At 41.9% G+C, this 18,275-nt stretch overlaps 1 protein-coding gene and 1 pseudogene across 1 annotated transcript in view; one reads left to right on the forward strand and one right to left on the reverse strand.

Annotated features, from left to right (window-relative positions):
* The window catches only part of LOC119956457, a 29,765-nt pseudogene extending 12,537 nt beyond the window's left edge, over nt 1-17,228 (reverse strand).
* Nucleotides 17,229-17,382: 154 nt separating this feature from the next.
* Nucleotides 17,383-18,275, forward strand: part of LOC119956294 (rhomboid domain-containing protein 3-like) — a 53,551-nt gene continuing 52,658 nt past the window's right edge. Inside the window, 1 exon segment of the mRNA XM_038783419.1 lies at nt 17,383-18,010. Coding sequence (XP_038639347.1) covers nt 17,824-18,010 — 187 coding nt within the window. The 5' untranslated portion in view covers nt 17,383-17,823.

Below are 18,275 nucleotides of genomic sequence, written 5' to 3' on the forward strand. Positions count from 1 at the left end.
AGCAATATGTTTAACCGAGATTATCTAATTTGGTACAAACCCAAGGATTAAAGACTTATTGGTCTGTAAAACCTCATACCACATTTTACAGTGCATGCACTCAAACCATCAGGGGAGTAAATGCTGGACTATTAAAACATCAGTCCTAAAGTAAATTTCATCCTTTGTGCAGAACAGAAGCTTGGTATTGGCAATTCGGTGGCTCACAACCATTTTAGGCACTTAAGTGAAAAAAGACTGCCCATTTGATACTGGTTTGTGCAGTGATATTACCATGCCTGAATTAGATACATTCTAGTAAACCCTTACTGGCAAGTCCAATTTTTAAGGAAAAAAACCTAGAGAAAAAAAACTCTTTTATTTTCCACTGACCCTGCCTATTACTACAAGGCATATCCCGATAATGCTTTCAGCTCCCTTGTTGATTAATATATAAATACAACGGAGTTTTAAAATGCAAAGACTATAGGGTTTCCATTGCCTATACTTTCTTAGGTAAAAGCACAAAGGATTAGGGCGAAATGGTTTGTTTACATTAATTAGCACATTACTACCACATTTAAAAAAACTACAGTAACTTTCCTGGCAAATGGAAACCCTATTAACTCAAGTCAAGTTAACGTCCAAATGTTGAAGTGAAACCTTTTATCATATTCTCCTATAAAGGAAGCGCAGCAACCAGCTTATTTCTGCATTTGGAGGTTGTTAGCAAGAAAAACAAAACTGGCCACAAGGAGTCCAACTTTCAAAAATTGCTACATCCATTTTAAAAATGAAATGTGGCATATGCCATAATGCAAGAGGCCTATGCTGGCACACAGTAAATAATATTAATTAACATTAAAAATAAACCCGAGCCCCGAATAAAACCAAGTCAATTTAACAAGTATGTAACACTTGTAGCCCACAATTTTGCCACATATTGTTTTATGATTTATGCGCTTCAGAAATTATGCAGAATACCTAGACGGAAGGAACCAAGCATTTCCCCCTTTACAAAATAGGAACTAGATTGATGTAGTTATGTTTGAGAGAAACTCCAATTTCAACATTGTAATAAATGCACACTGCATTCTTGTCTATCTGAAGGTAATAATATTGTTTTTAAATTGGGGAGACAATTAAGTGTCCTTTCGGGATTAAAGGTTTCATTCCCAGAAAAGGCAATGTCTGAATTATGTGGATCAGTGGTTGCTGCACTTTACACCATATTTTAACATATTACAAGTAAAATGTTGAAAAGCAAATTGGATTAGATTCACAAGTTTTTTACCAGTTAAGTATACAAATTTTCTCATTGTAGAAAAACACTTTTAAAAGCGCCAGAAGGCATCCATAATTCAGTCTGAATATTACTTTCTACTCGAGGTGGTAATTAGATTAAGCTTATTGGTAAATTATTCCACAGAGGTTGGACATTGCCTTTGGAAAATTATAACCAGGCTGAAAATTGCAATCATTTTACTTCTGAAAGTTTTAATAAAATTTGAAATAGGCCACTGATCAGATTTTCAAAAATTAATGCATTTATAAGAGATAAAAACAAGATATATTTATTTTACAATTAAAAGCAAGCCTTTAGAAGGGATATCTGGTTCTCAAATGACTGCAACACAAGTAACTGGAACCCAGCCAGTTCTGGAAGGACATTCCTGCTAGGTACTTCAGAAATGCTAAACACTTTCAGCCCAGTATTGTTAATTGTTACTTTGGGTTGATTTTTTTTTTGTATTAATCTTTCTAAAAGAAAGAGGTCATCTTACCCCATGCCACCTCGTCCAGCTGCGACCACCTCTACTGTAACTACTTCCTCTGCTTCCTTGATCATAGCTCCCACGACTTCTGCTCCGGTTGTCAGAGCTACTGGTTGGCGCTCCATAGCTACTCTGGTCTTGTCCGTACCACTCATATTGTTAGTGGATGGCTGCTCCTGCCTGTATGTTGCCTAGGTAACATGAGTAGTTAATTCTTAATGAAATGTCTGCATTCAGACATGCATACAAGTTACTACCCGCCATACAACTTACTTTCCGCTGTTCCAAGATACATTTTTGGAATTTACTTTAATTTTGTATTATTTTACAATATGGTATATGACCAGAAGAGCTTGAATTTTATAAATAGCTATTTTTGGTAATTGTTCATTTTGATCACGCATTTTACACAAATTTAAATTATGTGAAATAACAGAAGTCACTGCCCCCCGGGGCAGCACGGTGGCACAGTGGGTTAGCCCTGGTTGCCTCACGGCGCCAAGGTCCCCAGGTTCGATCCTGGCTCTGGGTCACTGTCCATGTGGAGTTTGCACATTCTCCCCATGTTTACGTTGGTTTCACCCCCACAACCCAAAGATTGGTCGGTGGATTGGCCACGCTAAATGCCCCTCAATTGGAAAAACAATGAATTGTAACAAGTCACGGCTCCCAAAATTTTTTACTAGCAATTGCTGCACTATATGGTATAGATAAGATACCCCCATGGTTATTTCTAAAACTTTAAATTGGACACAGTATTTAAAAATGGCTGAAGCTATGCTTGCCTATGGCCCACAAACAAAGGCCATCTGGGTTTATCCGGTAGTATCAGGAAACTCACAACTTGTTATAGGCAGACAGACACCAATGATACCCTTGTGGGCTGCACAGACCAAGTTCAAAAGGTGATCTGAAATTTCAGAATCCAGGTTGATCAACTATTTATTTGGAAGGACAAAGTGTCCGTTCAATTTGGGGACCCAGATGAGGGTACATGTCTTTAGTTAAAAATGGTGTGGCAGTGGAATCATGTGACATAAACCTCAAGCTTATGAAACAGTAATGTTGTCCTGCAAACTCTTCAGTCTGCAATACATCAAACTAATAGCCATCACAGAAAGTGGGCTCTGCCCCATCTCCCTTGTCTACTGGAGCGCCTGTACCATCGACCACGTGACAGATGGATCTCTGCATACCTATTATGTGAAGTCAACACCACCAGATAACTGAGGCATTGTTGGAAAGGGACATTTTTTTGTCAAAGCTTTTCACACATCAGGACGTTTCACAAGAACACAAATCCAAGGGAGATAGCAAATTTATACTGTACTAGTGTTTAAAAATTTTATTCTCCTTCACATTTTCTCCCAAATTTACACCAAACAATAAACAATAATCAGTAACAAATGTAATGTCAGTCCCCATATCAATAACAACAATCCCATCCTCCCACCAAACCCCCAAACATTGGCCCACATGTTAACATATACAAATTACACAGAAGAATCAAGAATCACCCAGAGTCACCATTAACACATAGTCCCCCTAACCCCAACCCTCCCAGCCCCCTTATTGTTCGATGTGATCCAATTCTCGAAAGTGCATAATGAATAACAACCATGAAATTGTAGAATCCCTCCATCCTTCCCCGCAGTTCAAATTGACCTTTTCAAGCGTCAAGAATTCCAGCAGGTCCCCCCGCCACAACCAGGGCACAGGATGGAGAGGTTGATCTTCACCCTAACAGGATCCGCGTTCGGGGCGTCAAATGAGGTGACGGTACATCTGCCTCTGTGCCCATTTCCAAACCCGGCTGGTCCGACACCCTGAATATGGCCTCCCGAGGGCCCGGTCCAGTTCACGTGCACCACTTTAAGAGATTACCCTAAACACCGTCCAGTATCCTGCAGCTTTGGACAGGACAAAACACATGGACGTGGTTTGTGCCCCCCCCCCCCCACAAACAACATTCACACGTCTTCTACTCCCTCAAAAAGAGCCGTATCATCCTCGCCCTTGTATGGTGCGTTCGATACACCACCTTCAGCTGTATCAGCCCCAACCCTGTACGAGCGTGTTCTATTTGTTAACAAGTGAAATGAAAAAAAGTGAATTATACCAGTTGGTTTTCCAGCCTTTAGAGGAGGATATGTCACTGGACTTTTGATTCTGGACCCATCAAACAATATTTATTTTCTCTAGTCTCTGCGCTTTAAAAATATTTCTCTATTCCTCGAGTGCAAAGGGGGGCAATGGTGCTACCCTCCGTTCCATGTTTGTGTGCAAATGAAACTAACCTTTTGGAGTTCATCCTGGGTTATGCTGTGTTGAATAGAAATTTTAAAATACTGAAATGGAGGGGTTGGGAAGCACTCTAACCGAGGGAAAAGCAACCCAAAAACATCTGTTTACAGATGGGTGGAGAGTGGAGAAATTAGTTTTAAATTAGCCCTCTCCTATCCATAACACTTTCATTGCTGTCCTTGCCATTTCCTGCAAATAGTGACAATTGCTCTAGTCCAGGGGCTGGACAAACTTTTCCGTGCAAGGGCCACATTCAGAAATTCAGAATTCACAAAGGGCCGCATAGTATATTAAGTAAAATAATTAATTCACCCGTTATATTCTGGGCGCCTCAATATAGAACATAGAACAGTGCAGCACAGAACAGGCCCTTCGGCCCACTCTACGTTGTGCCGAGCAATGATCATCCTACTCAAGTCAACGTATCCACCCTATACCAGTAAAGTAACCCAACAGCCCCCCCCATTAACCTTAAAAAAAAAAAAAATTTTTTTTAATTAAAAAAAAAAATTTTTTTTTTTTTAATCATGACTTGGGAGGGCCGCAGAAATACCTTTGGCGGGCCCGCATGCGGCCCGCGGGCCGTAGTTTGCCCACCCCCTGCTATAGTCCTAACCAGGTGTAATAAAATTAAAGTTAAAAATTGAATCTTATTAGTACCATTTTAAAACAGCTAATGAGATACAGAAAGTACTTTCACTTACGGTATTGGCTTTGTTGGCTATAATCAGTCTGCTGTCCATAGCTAGTTGTTGACCAAATCCTGAAGGTGGTTTGCTGCTGGGTGTAGCCCGCCAGTTGGGGAGGCGGTGGTGCATAGCTGCTCCCCTGTTGTCCATAGCTTGTCTGCTGGCTATAGGTACTCTGATCATAGCCAGTTGCTTGAGTGGTGCTACTGTAACTATAAACAAAGTAGGTTTTGGCAAGTGGGTCAGTAACAAGGCCATAATTTTAAATTACTTTCCAAGAACTAATGGGGAAATGAGATTTCAGGGGGGCTACTTAAATTGGGAATGCTTCTCTTGAAAGTATGAAATCATATCCATGGCAATGTCAAAAGAGGCAATTGAGACAAGTGCTTGGAGATTGATTTGCAAGAGAATGGGTAATGATGGATTGCAAAGAGCTGGCACAGCTAGGGTGGGTCAAATGAGCTCCTTCTGTGCTATAACGAGCCACTTGTTTACACATGTAAATTTGTCAGCAAAAAAATTCTATCCACCAATGACACAGCAGATTATCTTGTGTTAAATGACCATTTTCAAGTCCCAATTAGAAGAGTTAACTGTCTATAGGTCACAATCTTACAGCTTCCACAGCCCAGTGTTTTGGGAAAAGAACAACCTGGTTGTTGCATGCTATCTCCTACTGAAAATAGCTCTCATCCAGGGCACGTTACAGATACCCAGGGTGCCCGGATCGAGGTTGAAGCCTTCTATGCAACTCAATTTGATAATACTGGAAAAAATTAATTTCCTAAGAATACAGCAGCTAAAAAACCATTTACCTTGTAGGAGGGAAAGATGGAGGGGCACTGGGAGGCTGAAGAGGGTAAGCCCCATGCACACTCATTTGAGGGTATCCATAATTTGTCTGGCTGTATCCCACACTGGATTGGGCATACCCAGTACTTGGTTGGCTGGTATTCATCCTGCTTTGTAGTATCCTGCGCTCTGAAAGTCAAGTTGGCTAATTAGACAAGATTCATCCACTTTAAATAGTAAAAGACTTTTGCAAAATTAATTAGTTTGTGTCAAAAAAAATGAATATGCAACAACCATCCAGATGCAAACAATTTTTGGCAGGGTTAAAATGTTCACCACTTTATTCCTGGCTACATTAACATTTCGGAGGTCCTTAAACAACAAATCATTTTCTAATTTCTAGCAAAGCTTGCAACAGCAAACTTCTCAACACTTGGAAAAACTGAGCAGAGTTTTGATTTGAGGCAAAATGTTTGTAGTTTCCACCTTATGGCAGTTAAGATCAAGTTAGCCACACCTACATTTTGTACTGAAACTAGCCACTGGTGAATCCACTCTTGTGCTTCCAATAATCAAACACAGGTGAAATTATTTGAATTAATAAAAAGGATACTTTGAACCTTGCATACACCAGTTGTGCTGCATATCTATTTTCAACATTCAAAATGCAAAAACATGATTCACATACATATACAACATTACAAACAAATAATAAGCACAATATAATCAAAACAAGGTATGGAATTAAGCCTTGTGGCCTCACTGGAAAAAATGAAACCACAAAAGGAGGCACATGTGCATAACCCAACAGTGCATTTAAAAAACACTGCAATAGGATACAGGTGATGGCTTCTCTGGGGAGAACAGTCAGAGGCAAGGGGGAGGGCTCAGCAGTACTGAGGTGGTGGGGTAAGGGGCTGTTTGTAGAAGAGCAGGCTGATCAAAAAAAGTAAATCACAAGATATAATTTTTTCAACCAGTAACGCATGATTAATTGCATTCAGATGGTGGGAATATGTGGACGCATTTGTGCTGGACATGCATGGTACGAATAGTAGTTTGAATGTATAATGATCAGGCTCCAATTCTATACTTTGCCACTTGGCTACCGGAATTCTAAGAGGAGATGACATGAGAGCAGACAAGTATTTCTGCAGGTATAATTCTGGGATAATATATTGCATCCTGATACCACTGTACAAACATCACTGAATGGCTGTACAATATTGAAAGGAGAAGAATAGCAGTGTAAAAAGTATGATCAAGTTGTGCAGACAGATTTTGTTAGGTAGGAAGAAGTTCGAGTGCTCCTAGTGCCACAAACAAATAAATATAGAGAGATAATATATCATATAATATATTTTTAATTTAAAGCATCCCAATTGTTTTTTCCTAATTAAGGTGCAATTTAGCTTGCCAAAACCTGCACATGTTTTGGGTTGTGTGGGCGGGACCCACGCAGCACGGGCAGAATGTGCAAACTCCATGGACAGTGAGCGCGGGGCTGGGATCGAACCCTGGTCCTCAGCGCCATGAGAGCACAGCGCTAACCACTGGCAGCCGTAAATGAAATATTAGGAGTAGGGCCCATATTTAGTTTATATTGGGACAAGCATAGAGGCACACAGGGATCTTTCGAATGCATGACCCTTGCAAGATAGTAAGGAGATGAAGGCCGTATATGGGAGGTTATGATGGAACTGTATAAAACACAGGTTAGGTAATAGCTATAGCACAGCACAGGTCACCATCAATAATAATAATCGCTTATTGTCACAAGTAGGCTTCAATGAAGTTACTGTGAAAAGCCCCTAGTCGCCACATTCCGGCACCTGTTCGGGGAGGCCGGTACGGGAAGAGGCGCTGTCATGGGAAGGATGCGATGACACTGGTGGACATCAGGAATGTAACATTTTTGCTATGCGTCGATAGGTTGGAGGCATTTGCTTTGAAAGATAGCTCGATGATTTAATTCAGGTGTACAGAATTAAAAAAGAGGATCAGTGGATATGAAGAGGAGAGATTAGATCAAATTAAACCAGTTTTCACTAGAATTTAGATGGTTATGGGGTGGTCTGACCACAGTATTCAAGATATTAACAGGGGAAGCCAGGATAGATAAAAATTATTTCCACTGGTCAGAGATTCCAAAACTAGAGGGCATAGTCCAAAAATTTGGGCTGGACCGTGTTAGGAAGCAATTCTTCACTCAAAGAGTGTTAGCGGTTTGGATCACTCTCCCATGAACAGCAGTTGAAGCTAGGTCAGTTGTTAATTTTAAATCAGGAGCAAGATTTTTGTTCAGCAAAGATATAAAGGGACATGGGCCAAAGTCAGGCATATGGAGTTAGATTACAGATCAGCCATGATCTCAGTGAATGGCGGGACAGACTCAAGAAGCTGAATAGCTTACTCCTGTTCCTACCCGTAAAAGATACAGAGCAGCATGGTGGCACAGTGGTTAGCACTGCTGCTTCACAGCGCCAGGGTTCCAAGTTCAATTCCGGCCTTAGGTGACAGTCTGGTGGAGTTTGCATGTTCTCCCCATGTCTGCGTTGGTTTCCTCCAGGTGCTCTGGTTTCCTCCCACAGTCCAAAGATGTGTGGGTTAGGTGGATTGACCATGCTAAATTTCCTCTTAATATCCAAGAGTGTACACGTTAGATTAAGGAGTTATCAGGACAGGGCAGGGAAGTGGGCTTGGGTGGAGTGCTCTTTCTATAATAACAATCTTTGTTAGTGTCACAAGTAGGCTTACATTTCATTGCAATGAGGTTACTGTGAAAATCCCCTAGTCACCACACTCCGGGAACACGGAGGGAGAATTCAGACACTCAAATTCACTCAACAAGCACGTCTTTCGGGACTTGTGGGAGGAAACCGGGGCACCCGGAAACCCACTCAAGGGTTCTGTGCAGACTTGATGCTCCGAGTGGCCTCCTGCTCCACTGTGGGGATTCTATTCTATGTAACCTAGGGCATAGATTTAAAGTAATTGGTAGAAAGATTAGAGGACAGTTGAGGATCTCTTTTTTTCTCTCCAAAGAGTGTGATAGGGAATTGGCACTCAATGTCGAAAGGATAATAGGTGCAGAAAATGTCATCGCATTTACAAAGTACTTGGATACACACTTATAAGCACTGCAACCTAATAATAATGTTTATTGTCACCAGTAGGCTGACATTAACACAGCAATAAAATTACTGTGAAAAGCCCCAAATCACCACATTCCGACACCTGTTCGGGTACACGGAGGGATAATTCATAATGTCCAATCCACCTACCAAACTCGTCTGTGGGAGGAAACAGGAGCACCCAGAGGAAACCCACGTAGACATGGGGTGAATGTGCAGACTCTGCAGTGACCCAAGCTGGGAATCAAACCTGGGACCTGGCACTATGAAGCAACAGTGCTCACCACTGTGCTACCATGCCACTCTTGATAATCCATTTAATCCTGCAGACATTAGACTGAAATGGTTGGTTCTTTGACAGATGTCGGCGTAGAAATAGAATTTCTAAGTATACAGCTCCAGTTAGAACTACCAACTGTTGTCTGGCTTCATTTCCTTCCTCCCGTGCTGAAATTTTTAGAACAGTGCAAGATATATACCTGGTAGGTGCAACCGTTGTAGCTGTGTGCTGTCCATATGCAGCATAAGTAGGGCTGCTGCCCATAGGTGGGTTGCTGCCCATACGTAGCTTGAGGGGTGGCAGAAGTGTCCATATCCAGTTGTGCTGTAAGCCTGCACAGGTTGGCTATAAGCTGAGGGGGCAATCGGTGCACTATAACCTATTCAAAAAGTGCAGCAAAAACATTTTTATTTTCTCTGCCATTCAGAATTTACACAATCCATCAAAAACATAATTGAAACAAAACCGGTTTTATGGTATTTTATGCTGTAACACGCAAGTCTACTCATTGAACTACTATTGTGAACTAATTGGATCGAAGTGTGCATCAACGTAAAAACCAGTACTGTACAGTACACCATCCAACATGCAGGCTACACAAATGCAGTCATTTCTCCCCTCTGAACAGAATACAAGACTTGCATTTATATAGTGCCTTCAATATAGTAAAATGTTCCAAAGTGCTTCAGAGGCTGAGGAAGTACATATACCGAGCCCAAGGAGCGATTAGGGTCACATTACCAAAAGCGAAAAAGTGAAAAAAATGTAGGTGTTGACGGTATTCTTCAAAAAGAGAGCAAACAGAGGCTTGGGAAGAGAATTCTAGAACGGAGGCTCAGGTTAGTGAAAGTAGAGCTATCAATGGTGGAATAAGGGACGATGCACATGAGCTGAGTCAAACAGATGGATCCTCTAGTCAATCTTTCATGATAGTGCCTCCCTAATTGCTGGAAACATGTATTATTTCTCTCTAGTAGTTATTTTTCTTGAGCCTATACAATGGCTATTAACAGCAATGGGCCTTCAGCCAAGGAAATGTTGCTCTCCCAAACATTATGTGCATACTTCCAGATCTTAGTGTAGTAATAATCTAGAAATCAATTAGTCTGTGTATTTATCCCATGGATATTGAATAAGCCAAGATAACACATTGTGCTAGACAACATGCCTGCTTTACACAATATTGTACAGTTCTACCTCACTATAGTAAGCATACACTTGAACAGTGAACACTGCACTATTCCCCTGAAGTTTGCAGTACTTAATATCGTTCCGGGTTTCCAGGACGGCACAGTGGTTAGCACTGTTTGCCTCGCCACATCGAGAACACATGGTTCGATCCCGGCTCCGGGTCACTGGTTCCAGCGCAGTACGGAGGTGCAGTGGTTAGCACTGTTGCTCACAGCACCCAGGATCGATCCCGGCCCGGGCCACTCTCCCCATGTCTGCATGGTACTCACTCCCACAACCCCATAAAGATGTAGTTAGGTGAATTGATCACACTAAATTGCCCCTTAATTGGGGAAAAATAATTGGTTACTCTATATTTAAAAAAAAAAAATCCTTCTCGTTTCCAATGGAATAAACAATTATCAATTTTAACTGCAGCAAAAAAAGAAAAGAAAAAATTAACGGTACCTAGAATAGAACTGGTGGAATGGAGGACCTAAACTTTTTCCCAGTATGCCTGCTTAAATTGTGCAGAAATCTCAGTGTAACTATAGATTGTGCTATTCAAATTTGAAATGTTAAGCGCTGTAAAACTATAAAACAAAGGGCCAGTGATTAAGTCTTGCAACTGACGGTGCAAAAGGTAAATTATAAATCTCAAATTAGTCCCTGCGCAAATTATTTTCTCCTGTAGCACAATGGTGCAATGTTAAATAAGTCCAGCGACAACACCGAGCATGCACGTCAAAATGAAGTTTCATATCTTTTGATGTAAAGCAATAATGTGACAAAACAAACACAAATCATGCAACAATGACCAGGCACTCTAACCTGCACTTGTCCCTTCTACCCAAGCATAACAGACAGCAGTGAAAAAAAAAGATACAGGTTCAGAATATCATAAATATCCCTTTCACCTATGAAAGTACAGACAGGAGTTTAAAAAAATATATAAATTATATGACCAAACTTATGTATTATAAACACAGATCAACTCGTACCAGTTTGGGGTTGCCCATATGCAGTAGCATATGCTGTCTGTCCATAAGCTGCAGTTGTCTGCGCTTGAGTGTATGTCGTATCAGTGGGCTGGGTATAGGTTCCATAACTTGGCTGCGCATATGCCTAGTTGCAAATGTTTAGAAAAATAACTTAAGTCAGGTCTGTAGAAGACAAACTATGAAATTGAAGTTAATTGGCAGAATTAAAGATTTATTACTAGGTTAACACATTCATGAGATTGCAAAGCAGTTTTCTTAAAGTCTTACTTGGGTTGTCTGTCCATATGCTTGAGCAGGCTGAGCTGCATAGGTTCCATACCTGTAAAGATGACAGTGGAAGTTTAAAAAAAAACATTTTTTAGATTACCCTAAACAAAGGTTATACTGGCCAATTAGAAACAATTATTTCCCCAAAGATAATGTAATTAGAAAACATGTTCCACCGTTTGTTTAGATTATAACTGATCTTGGCCTTACTTACCCATGTTGATATTATTTTTTTTTTAATTTAGAGTACCTAATTATTTTTTTTCCAATAAGGGGCAATTTAGCGTAGCCAATCCATCTGACCTGCACATTTTTGGTTGTGGGGGTGAAACCACTGGAAGAATGTGCAAACGCCACACGGACAGTGACCCGTGTCCGGGATCAAACCGGGTCCTCAGCGTTGTAGGCAGTAGTGCTAACCACTGCACCACCGTGCTGGCCCCGTTGATATTAAAGTTACAGAACTAATTAAATTAAAATCAATTTGTTTCCCCATGTACCCAATCAAAAACTTTCTCTATACCTGGAGAAAGAAAGGTTTGGTCCGTTACCCAAGATGGAATTTCAAGTGATAGTACGGTAGTACGGTATTAGACAGCTCAATCTACACAGACTGGAGGGCACTGCACCCAGCCCAGAATCTCTGACTACTATCAAAGGGAATGGATTTTTACTATAGGCACAGGATGGCCCAACACTCACATTATCCTCTTCTAACACGTTATCAGCCCATAGAAATGATTGACAGGGCCTGCTGAAATGCAATATAAGTATCTAATGCTAGAGGAATTCAACATTAGGTCAATGATATCACCTCAGTCATGCCTCAGATGCTGGATACCTACTCCCAGTATTGCCAAGTCTTGTCAACTTTGGTCGAAATATTACAACAAGCTCCTTGGAGGCAAAGCTATGCAAGCCAAATGGGTTTGCATTCAATTATTTGAAAGATGGCTGGTATCAGCTATTGGTCCTTGCACCCTATGGTTAGTAAATGGGAGGTAAGAATTCAACGACAGGAAGTGCAACATCTGTTGGAAAACGGATGTGCCATTTAAGTTAAGGACCAGATTCTGCTGTGATTTTCATCAAATACCTGAGACAATATTAAGTTTAGCATCACAAAAAAGGAAGCATTGGAGATCTGGAGCCACCCTCGACCGAAATTCATCAATTAGACTGATCTTTCAGGAAAAAGTATGAACTCGGAATGAAATTGACAAACAAGATATTTTTTGCGTTGTAATGCGATATTTTCTACAAAAAGCCATTTGCTATCTACATACAACAAAATACCACCGAAAGGCTACGACTTACAGTAGGTTTTCAAACTTAACCTTTCAGTAGTAAATTGATGGTTTCTTGATTTGTTTCCCGTACATTTTTCATAAAGCATATTCTATGACCCATAACGTTTTGCTCAGACTAAGTTTTCAAATGAAACAGCAGTAAATATTGGGATGGCAAAATTAATGATTTTCTCTTTGTAACCCGGAGAGCACTTTCAGCGATTTAGTTAGTCACGAGTGGAAGCTAGCATTGAAATTAATGGGAAGATGATGTTGGTACATCAAATTATGCTAAGTTTGAAAATGCCAGCATAAACACAACCCCCCCTTCGGTGTACTAATCTAGTAAACAATTGGTTTTAAATAAACATACATTGATAGTATAGATATTCGATTTTGAAGTAGCACTTACCCTTGTTGAGCTGCAGCTTGAGTGTAGGTGCTATAGTCTACAAAAGAAAGGAGTTCCTCAACTAGTTATACAAAAGTTGATCGAAATAGGTTTCTCATTTTACAATAAGAGATTTTTTGAACTAGGTTTCTCATTTTAGACCAAAAATTGAAATCCATCAACTATTTGCACCAGATGAAATATTATTCCCATTTTATTCAGCAAGATATTACCCGTCAAAATACTATTAACCATCATGAGGTGGTTGGTTGAGCATCCTATAGACAATGCAATATACAGGAACACTTGTAATTCTCACCTTGCCTGAAAAGGGAAGAATAAACAAGAGATAGATACTAGTAGGTTACTTGGATTAGGAGACTGTAATTTTTGACATTTTTAAGTTGCACTGTTTTAAATTGGTTTTGGCATACCTTGGTCATTGCAACACTGGCAATCTGAACAAAACAGTGCCAGAATGGCTAAAATACACAGTTGCCAATGCACAAGATAAAAGTGACCACCTTGGTCCGAAGGTGACACTATGGGAACAATTATATTGTGAACGAGGATACAACCATGTCAGTTGTTTAAAATTTGAAGCTCAGCCTAAAGGTAATGTTGATCCAAGTGCACAAGATCACATGGATTGAGGCCTGACTTTGTTCACCTGTGCTTGCATCGCCAACATGCTGTCACGTACCCACTGAAGACATGGGCTTGAATTGGATCCTCGCTAGTCTCTAAACCAGCCCATTGTCTTAATGACACCATTCAGGAGCTACAGACAACTTGGGAGTAGTAATGCATTCAGCCACATTAAAAAAGAATATTTATTTACTAAAACATTTCAAATGAACTCGCAGCTAAACACATTTTAAATGTCAAATGTGTCAGTGTCAAATATCAATGCTCAGTGTTCGATTGTATTTAACCAATGCCCGGCTCTGGGCCACTGTCCGTGTGGGAATTGCATTCTCCCCGTGTTGCGTCGGTTTCGCCCCACAACCCAAAGATGTGCAGGGTAGGTGGATTGGCTATGCTAAATTGCCCCTATAAAGTGAAAAAAAAGAATAGGGCACTCTAAATTTGTAAAAGATATTTAACCTATGCCTAGGGCAGTACGGCGGCATATTGGCTAGCACTGCTGCCTCACAGCACCGAGGACCCGGGTTCGATTCCGTCCCAGGTCACTGTCCATGTGCAGTTGCACATTCTCCCCATGGTCTCACCCCCACAACCCAACCCAAAAAATGCACACGGCAGGGGAATTGGCCATGCTAAGTTGCCCCTTAAGTGGAAAGAAAATGAATTGGGTACTCTACATTTAAAAGAAAAATAATTTTTTTTTTTTTAAATAAACCAGTGCCGGGTGGATTCCCTTTAAAAATTACTTAATTAACAACTAAGTTACACATTACAACTGCTATACGTTTGAAATGTCAAGAAAAAAAACGACAGGCTTTTTTATTACCAAACTGCTCAATTATACATTTACAAAATATGCTCTGCCTTTCATCATATCAGTTTCTGCATCAAACTCTGTGCACATTTATGGAGTATTTAAATGTTACAAGAGAAAAAGATCAGCAAAAATATATCATGGTGTACATACATTGCAAACTGGTATGATAATTAAGCCCCAATCAACTGTTCCATAAAGAAGTGTATTTTAAAATGCTACGTTTGTACTTGCTATCTCTTCCTCCCACATTGAAGGGGAAAGTTAAGACACAGAAAAGCTAGTAAGTATACAAACTTACATGTATCAAATACTTTCTATCTCCCACATCCTTCAGAAGAACTATATTTCGTATTGCGATATGCATAATAACCGCAGAACGTCTCCTTTGTGTAATCTTTTTATTGAGTTGGAATATCAGAAGCTGTAGCTTTTGGGAGAAAAAAAAATTGCAGGTTTTTAAACCAACAGGGCTTACTGTAATAGATCTCACTTGCTATGTTTTGGTGCCTTCAAAGAAGGGGATTGAGAGTGGATAACCCACGTGCGGCTTTTATTGAGCTATGTTCTAACTTTGACCTCTAGGATTAGCAGTTGCCACTTAGGCCCAGTAAAGCTTTCTTTATTCTGCCAACATGTCAGTCATTCAATAAGATCAATTTAATATCCATTACTATTTGAAATGTTATCAATGACCAAAAATGGTTTCAGGATCAGTATTAACTCACCATGTGTGCTAAAATAAACGAAATATCCAGAATAGAGAATGAATATGCAAGCCCATAATTAAAATTTGCTGGTGTTAAATTTCGATAAAAATACAATAACTCCATTAAGGTATTTGGAAGACTACTTTTCCTTTTGCACGAGCAGCATTCGCTCAACCCTCCACTCCTTTCCACCAAACTCGAGATGCCCCGAGGTATGATAACATTAGCATCAGTTGAATTATGAATTTGTCTAGCAGCATCCCCCAAAATAAACTTAAAGTAAGTTTGTCTGTTTATGGGCAACTGGCCCTTGAGAATTTCAATGGCAGGATACAAAAGGTTAAAAATAAGCCACATGTTAGCATGCAAGGGGAAAGGACATTTGCTTAGGTCTTCACTGTAGGGTATGTGTTTTGAATGATTTTATAGCAATTAAGGTATTGCAAACCGTTACTTTTTAATATACCAAATGTAGGATATGCAAATAAAAAATATACCAGTCAAAAGTTTTCAAATTTATTGAATGACCAGAAGTTGAAGTTATTCAGTCATAAATCTTCCAACAGGCGGCCACAGTGCCCAAGTGACTTCGGTAGTGAATGGCGAAAGGCCCATGTCCATTCGCTGCAAGATTGCCAACGCTTTGATTCGGACTAAAATCATTAGTGTGAACGAGTAACGTTCAGCACAGCACCAAAAAAATATATACGATTTGGGCGAAAATGTCAACGCCCGCTACATCACAAAATCAGAGAGTCAATTTAAATTGTTTTAGCAGACCTGCTGCCCCTTACAGCACCTTTTACACAAAAAACGGCGAGTTTTCAATGCGTGCGCGACTCCATTTTGGCATGGTGCCAACACTTGCTGAAGTCCAATTTTTTAAAAATAAAACAAACCAGCCAAAAAAATATAAAATAAGGCGGCCCACTTAAGTTATTACAGGGGATTTACGAAAATCTGCTTTCAAAAGTTAGAAAATCCAATTGTTTTTTCTCCCCCCCCAAAAAAACTTAAGCGTACTGGACTAGGAGGCAAAAACACAGAAAATTAGTTCAAGTGGCAACATCCTCCAACTAAAAAAAATAAAAATGATTAAAATGCAATGAACTGGTTAATCCTCTCCCAATTCTACCCCAGATAAGTAGGCCTCAACGCTCACGGATTGAAAAAAAAAAGAAAAGCACTTCCGCCCCCTTCTCTCTGGCGGAGAAACTCCGCCTCGGCGGCTCCCCAAGGGCGAGGGCCGGGGACACACTGCCGGAGCGGAGCGGCCCGGCCGGGCTTTGTGGCGCAGCTGCGTTCCGGGGGGTGGGGGTTGGCCGGCTTGCGGGTGGACACATCCACCGCACACGCATAGGCCCCAACCGCCACCCGCCGGCTCCGCGTTTTTCTCCCCCTCCCCCCCACCTCGCCTTCGACACGCGATGTTTGAGGCCTTGGCCCGAATCCCCACCGCGGTGCGTGTGGGGGGAGGGAATTAAAAAAAATAACTCCTCGGGTAATCGGTGCTGGGTGGAAGAGGAAAATAGAGAAGCCGATAGTACAAGAGCCGGCGCCATCGGGACCGTGCGAGGAAGGCCGCCGGCGGGCGCGGGCGGCCGAGCGCCTTTAAATCCGATGCCAACAGTTACAAAGTCCCTCTTACCCGTCGACGCCATCTTCACCGACCTCTGACTGCCGAAACGCGCCTGCGCGGAGCTTCGCCGGACTCGACCACTTATTTGGCGCCTTGCGCAACTCGCGCCGGAAATATTTACAAAAAAATTTTTAAAAAAATAATTCGGGCGATCGCGAAGTTTTTTTAACCCCCCCTCCCCTTTCCTTTTTTTTGGTCTCTCCCAAACGTTTCGGGGGCGGGCTAATGGATTTTTTTGATGGTTCTCCTCCCTGTAATTTTTTTAAAAAATGGAAATAAACTGACGCCGAAGGGAAGCTCGGCCTCTCATCTGCCGATTCGCGGCCGCGGCTTATGCTAATGACCGCGTCCACGTCGCTATTTAAAGGGCGGACGGCGCGCTGACGTCAGAAACGTTACGCGGTAAGCCGTTCGCTGGAACAATGGAGAGAACGGCGGTGCCCTGTTTATGGTTCCGGGATGGAGTCGGTCGGCGATGGAAACGCGGCCATTTTACTCTTCCCCTCGCCGCCGCCCCCCCTCCATTCCGCTGCGCAAGCATTTTCCTCCCTGAATCATGTCACCTTTTTCCACCCCTCCTCCTCTTCATGTTTATCGGGCATTTAACCGTCAGGCGGCTTGTCCCCTCCCCCCAAACGATCACTGGAAATAAACAACCATTCTCTCCCCACCCCCATTTTTTCCCTGGTTGCTTTTACTGATGTCAAATCCGCCCTTAACATCACTATAAATTGGCAGGACGCACAAAGGCGGACGTGTTTTGGCTCGACGCCAGCTTGTGGGGTTATCGCGGGGGGTGAGGAGGCGCCCCGATCTGTGGAAGGCCCGGGTTTGGTCCTCTCTTCTCTACCTCCTCCACTCCGCCAAAGGGAGAGCTGGGGGAAGGCCGCGCAGCCCTCGGGGGTCACCGAGCACCGCCCGTCCATGTCAAGGCCGCCATGCTGAGCCTCCCCGGGACGAGGGGCTGCGGAGAGCGGCTGTGGGCTGGCATCCGAGCGGCTGGCAGCCGGGCCCCAGTGCCGAGCGCCACCGCTGCTTTCCTGAGCCTCGTCCTCTTCTTGTGGCTGATTGGGGCAGAGGAGGCCTTTTGCCTGACAGCCGGTCAGCTGTTCGCTCACCGCCAAGGTAAGAGCATCACTCAAACCCCCCCCTCAAAAAAAATCACATCCTAATCCGAGTTAAACCTCATTATCACAAACTATTTAAAACATTACTGATTTACACGTCCAAAGAGGCTAAAGTTCTGGATCAAGATGTGTGAATCTCGTTCCAATTAAGGTGTAGAAAGGGGACAGACGTCCAAACGTTTCCACCACCGTTCATGTGTGGTGTTTGAAAGAAGCAAATCGTTGAATTTTAGGGATGCAGGTGGTTATAGGGAAAGCCTTTT

The sequence above is a fragment of the Scyliorhinus canicula genome, chromosome 1 (assembly GCF_902713615.1).
Source record: "Scyliorhinus canicula chromosome 1, sScyCan1.1, whole genome shotgun sequence".
NCBI lineage: Eukaryota > Metazoa > Chordata > Chondrichthyes > Carcharhiniformes > Scyliorhinidae > Scyliorhinus > Scyliorhinus canicula.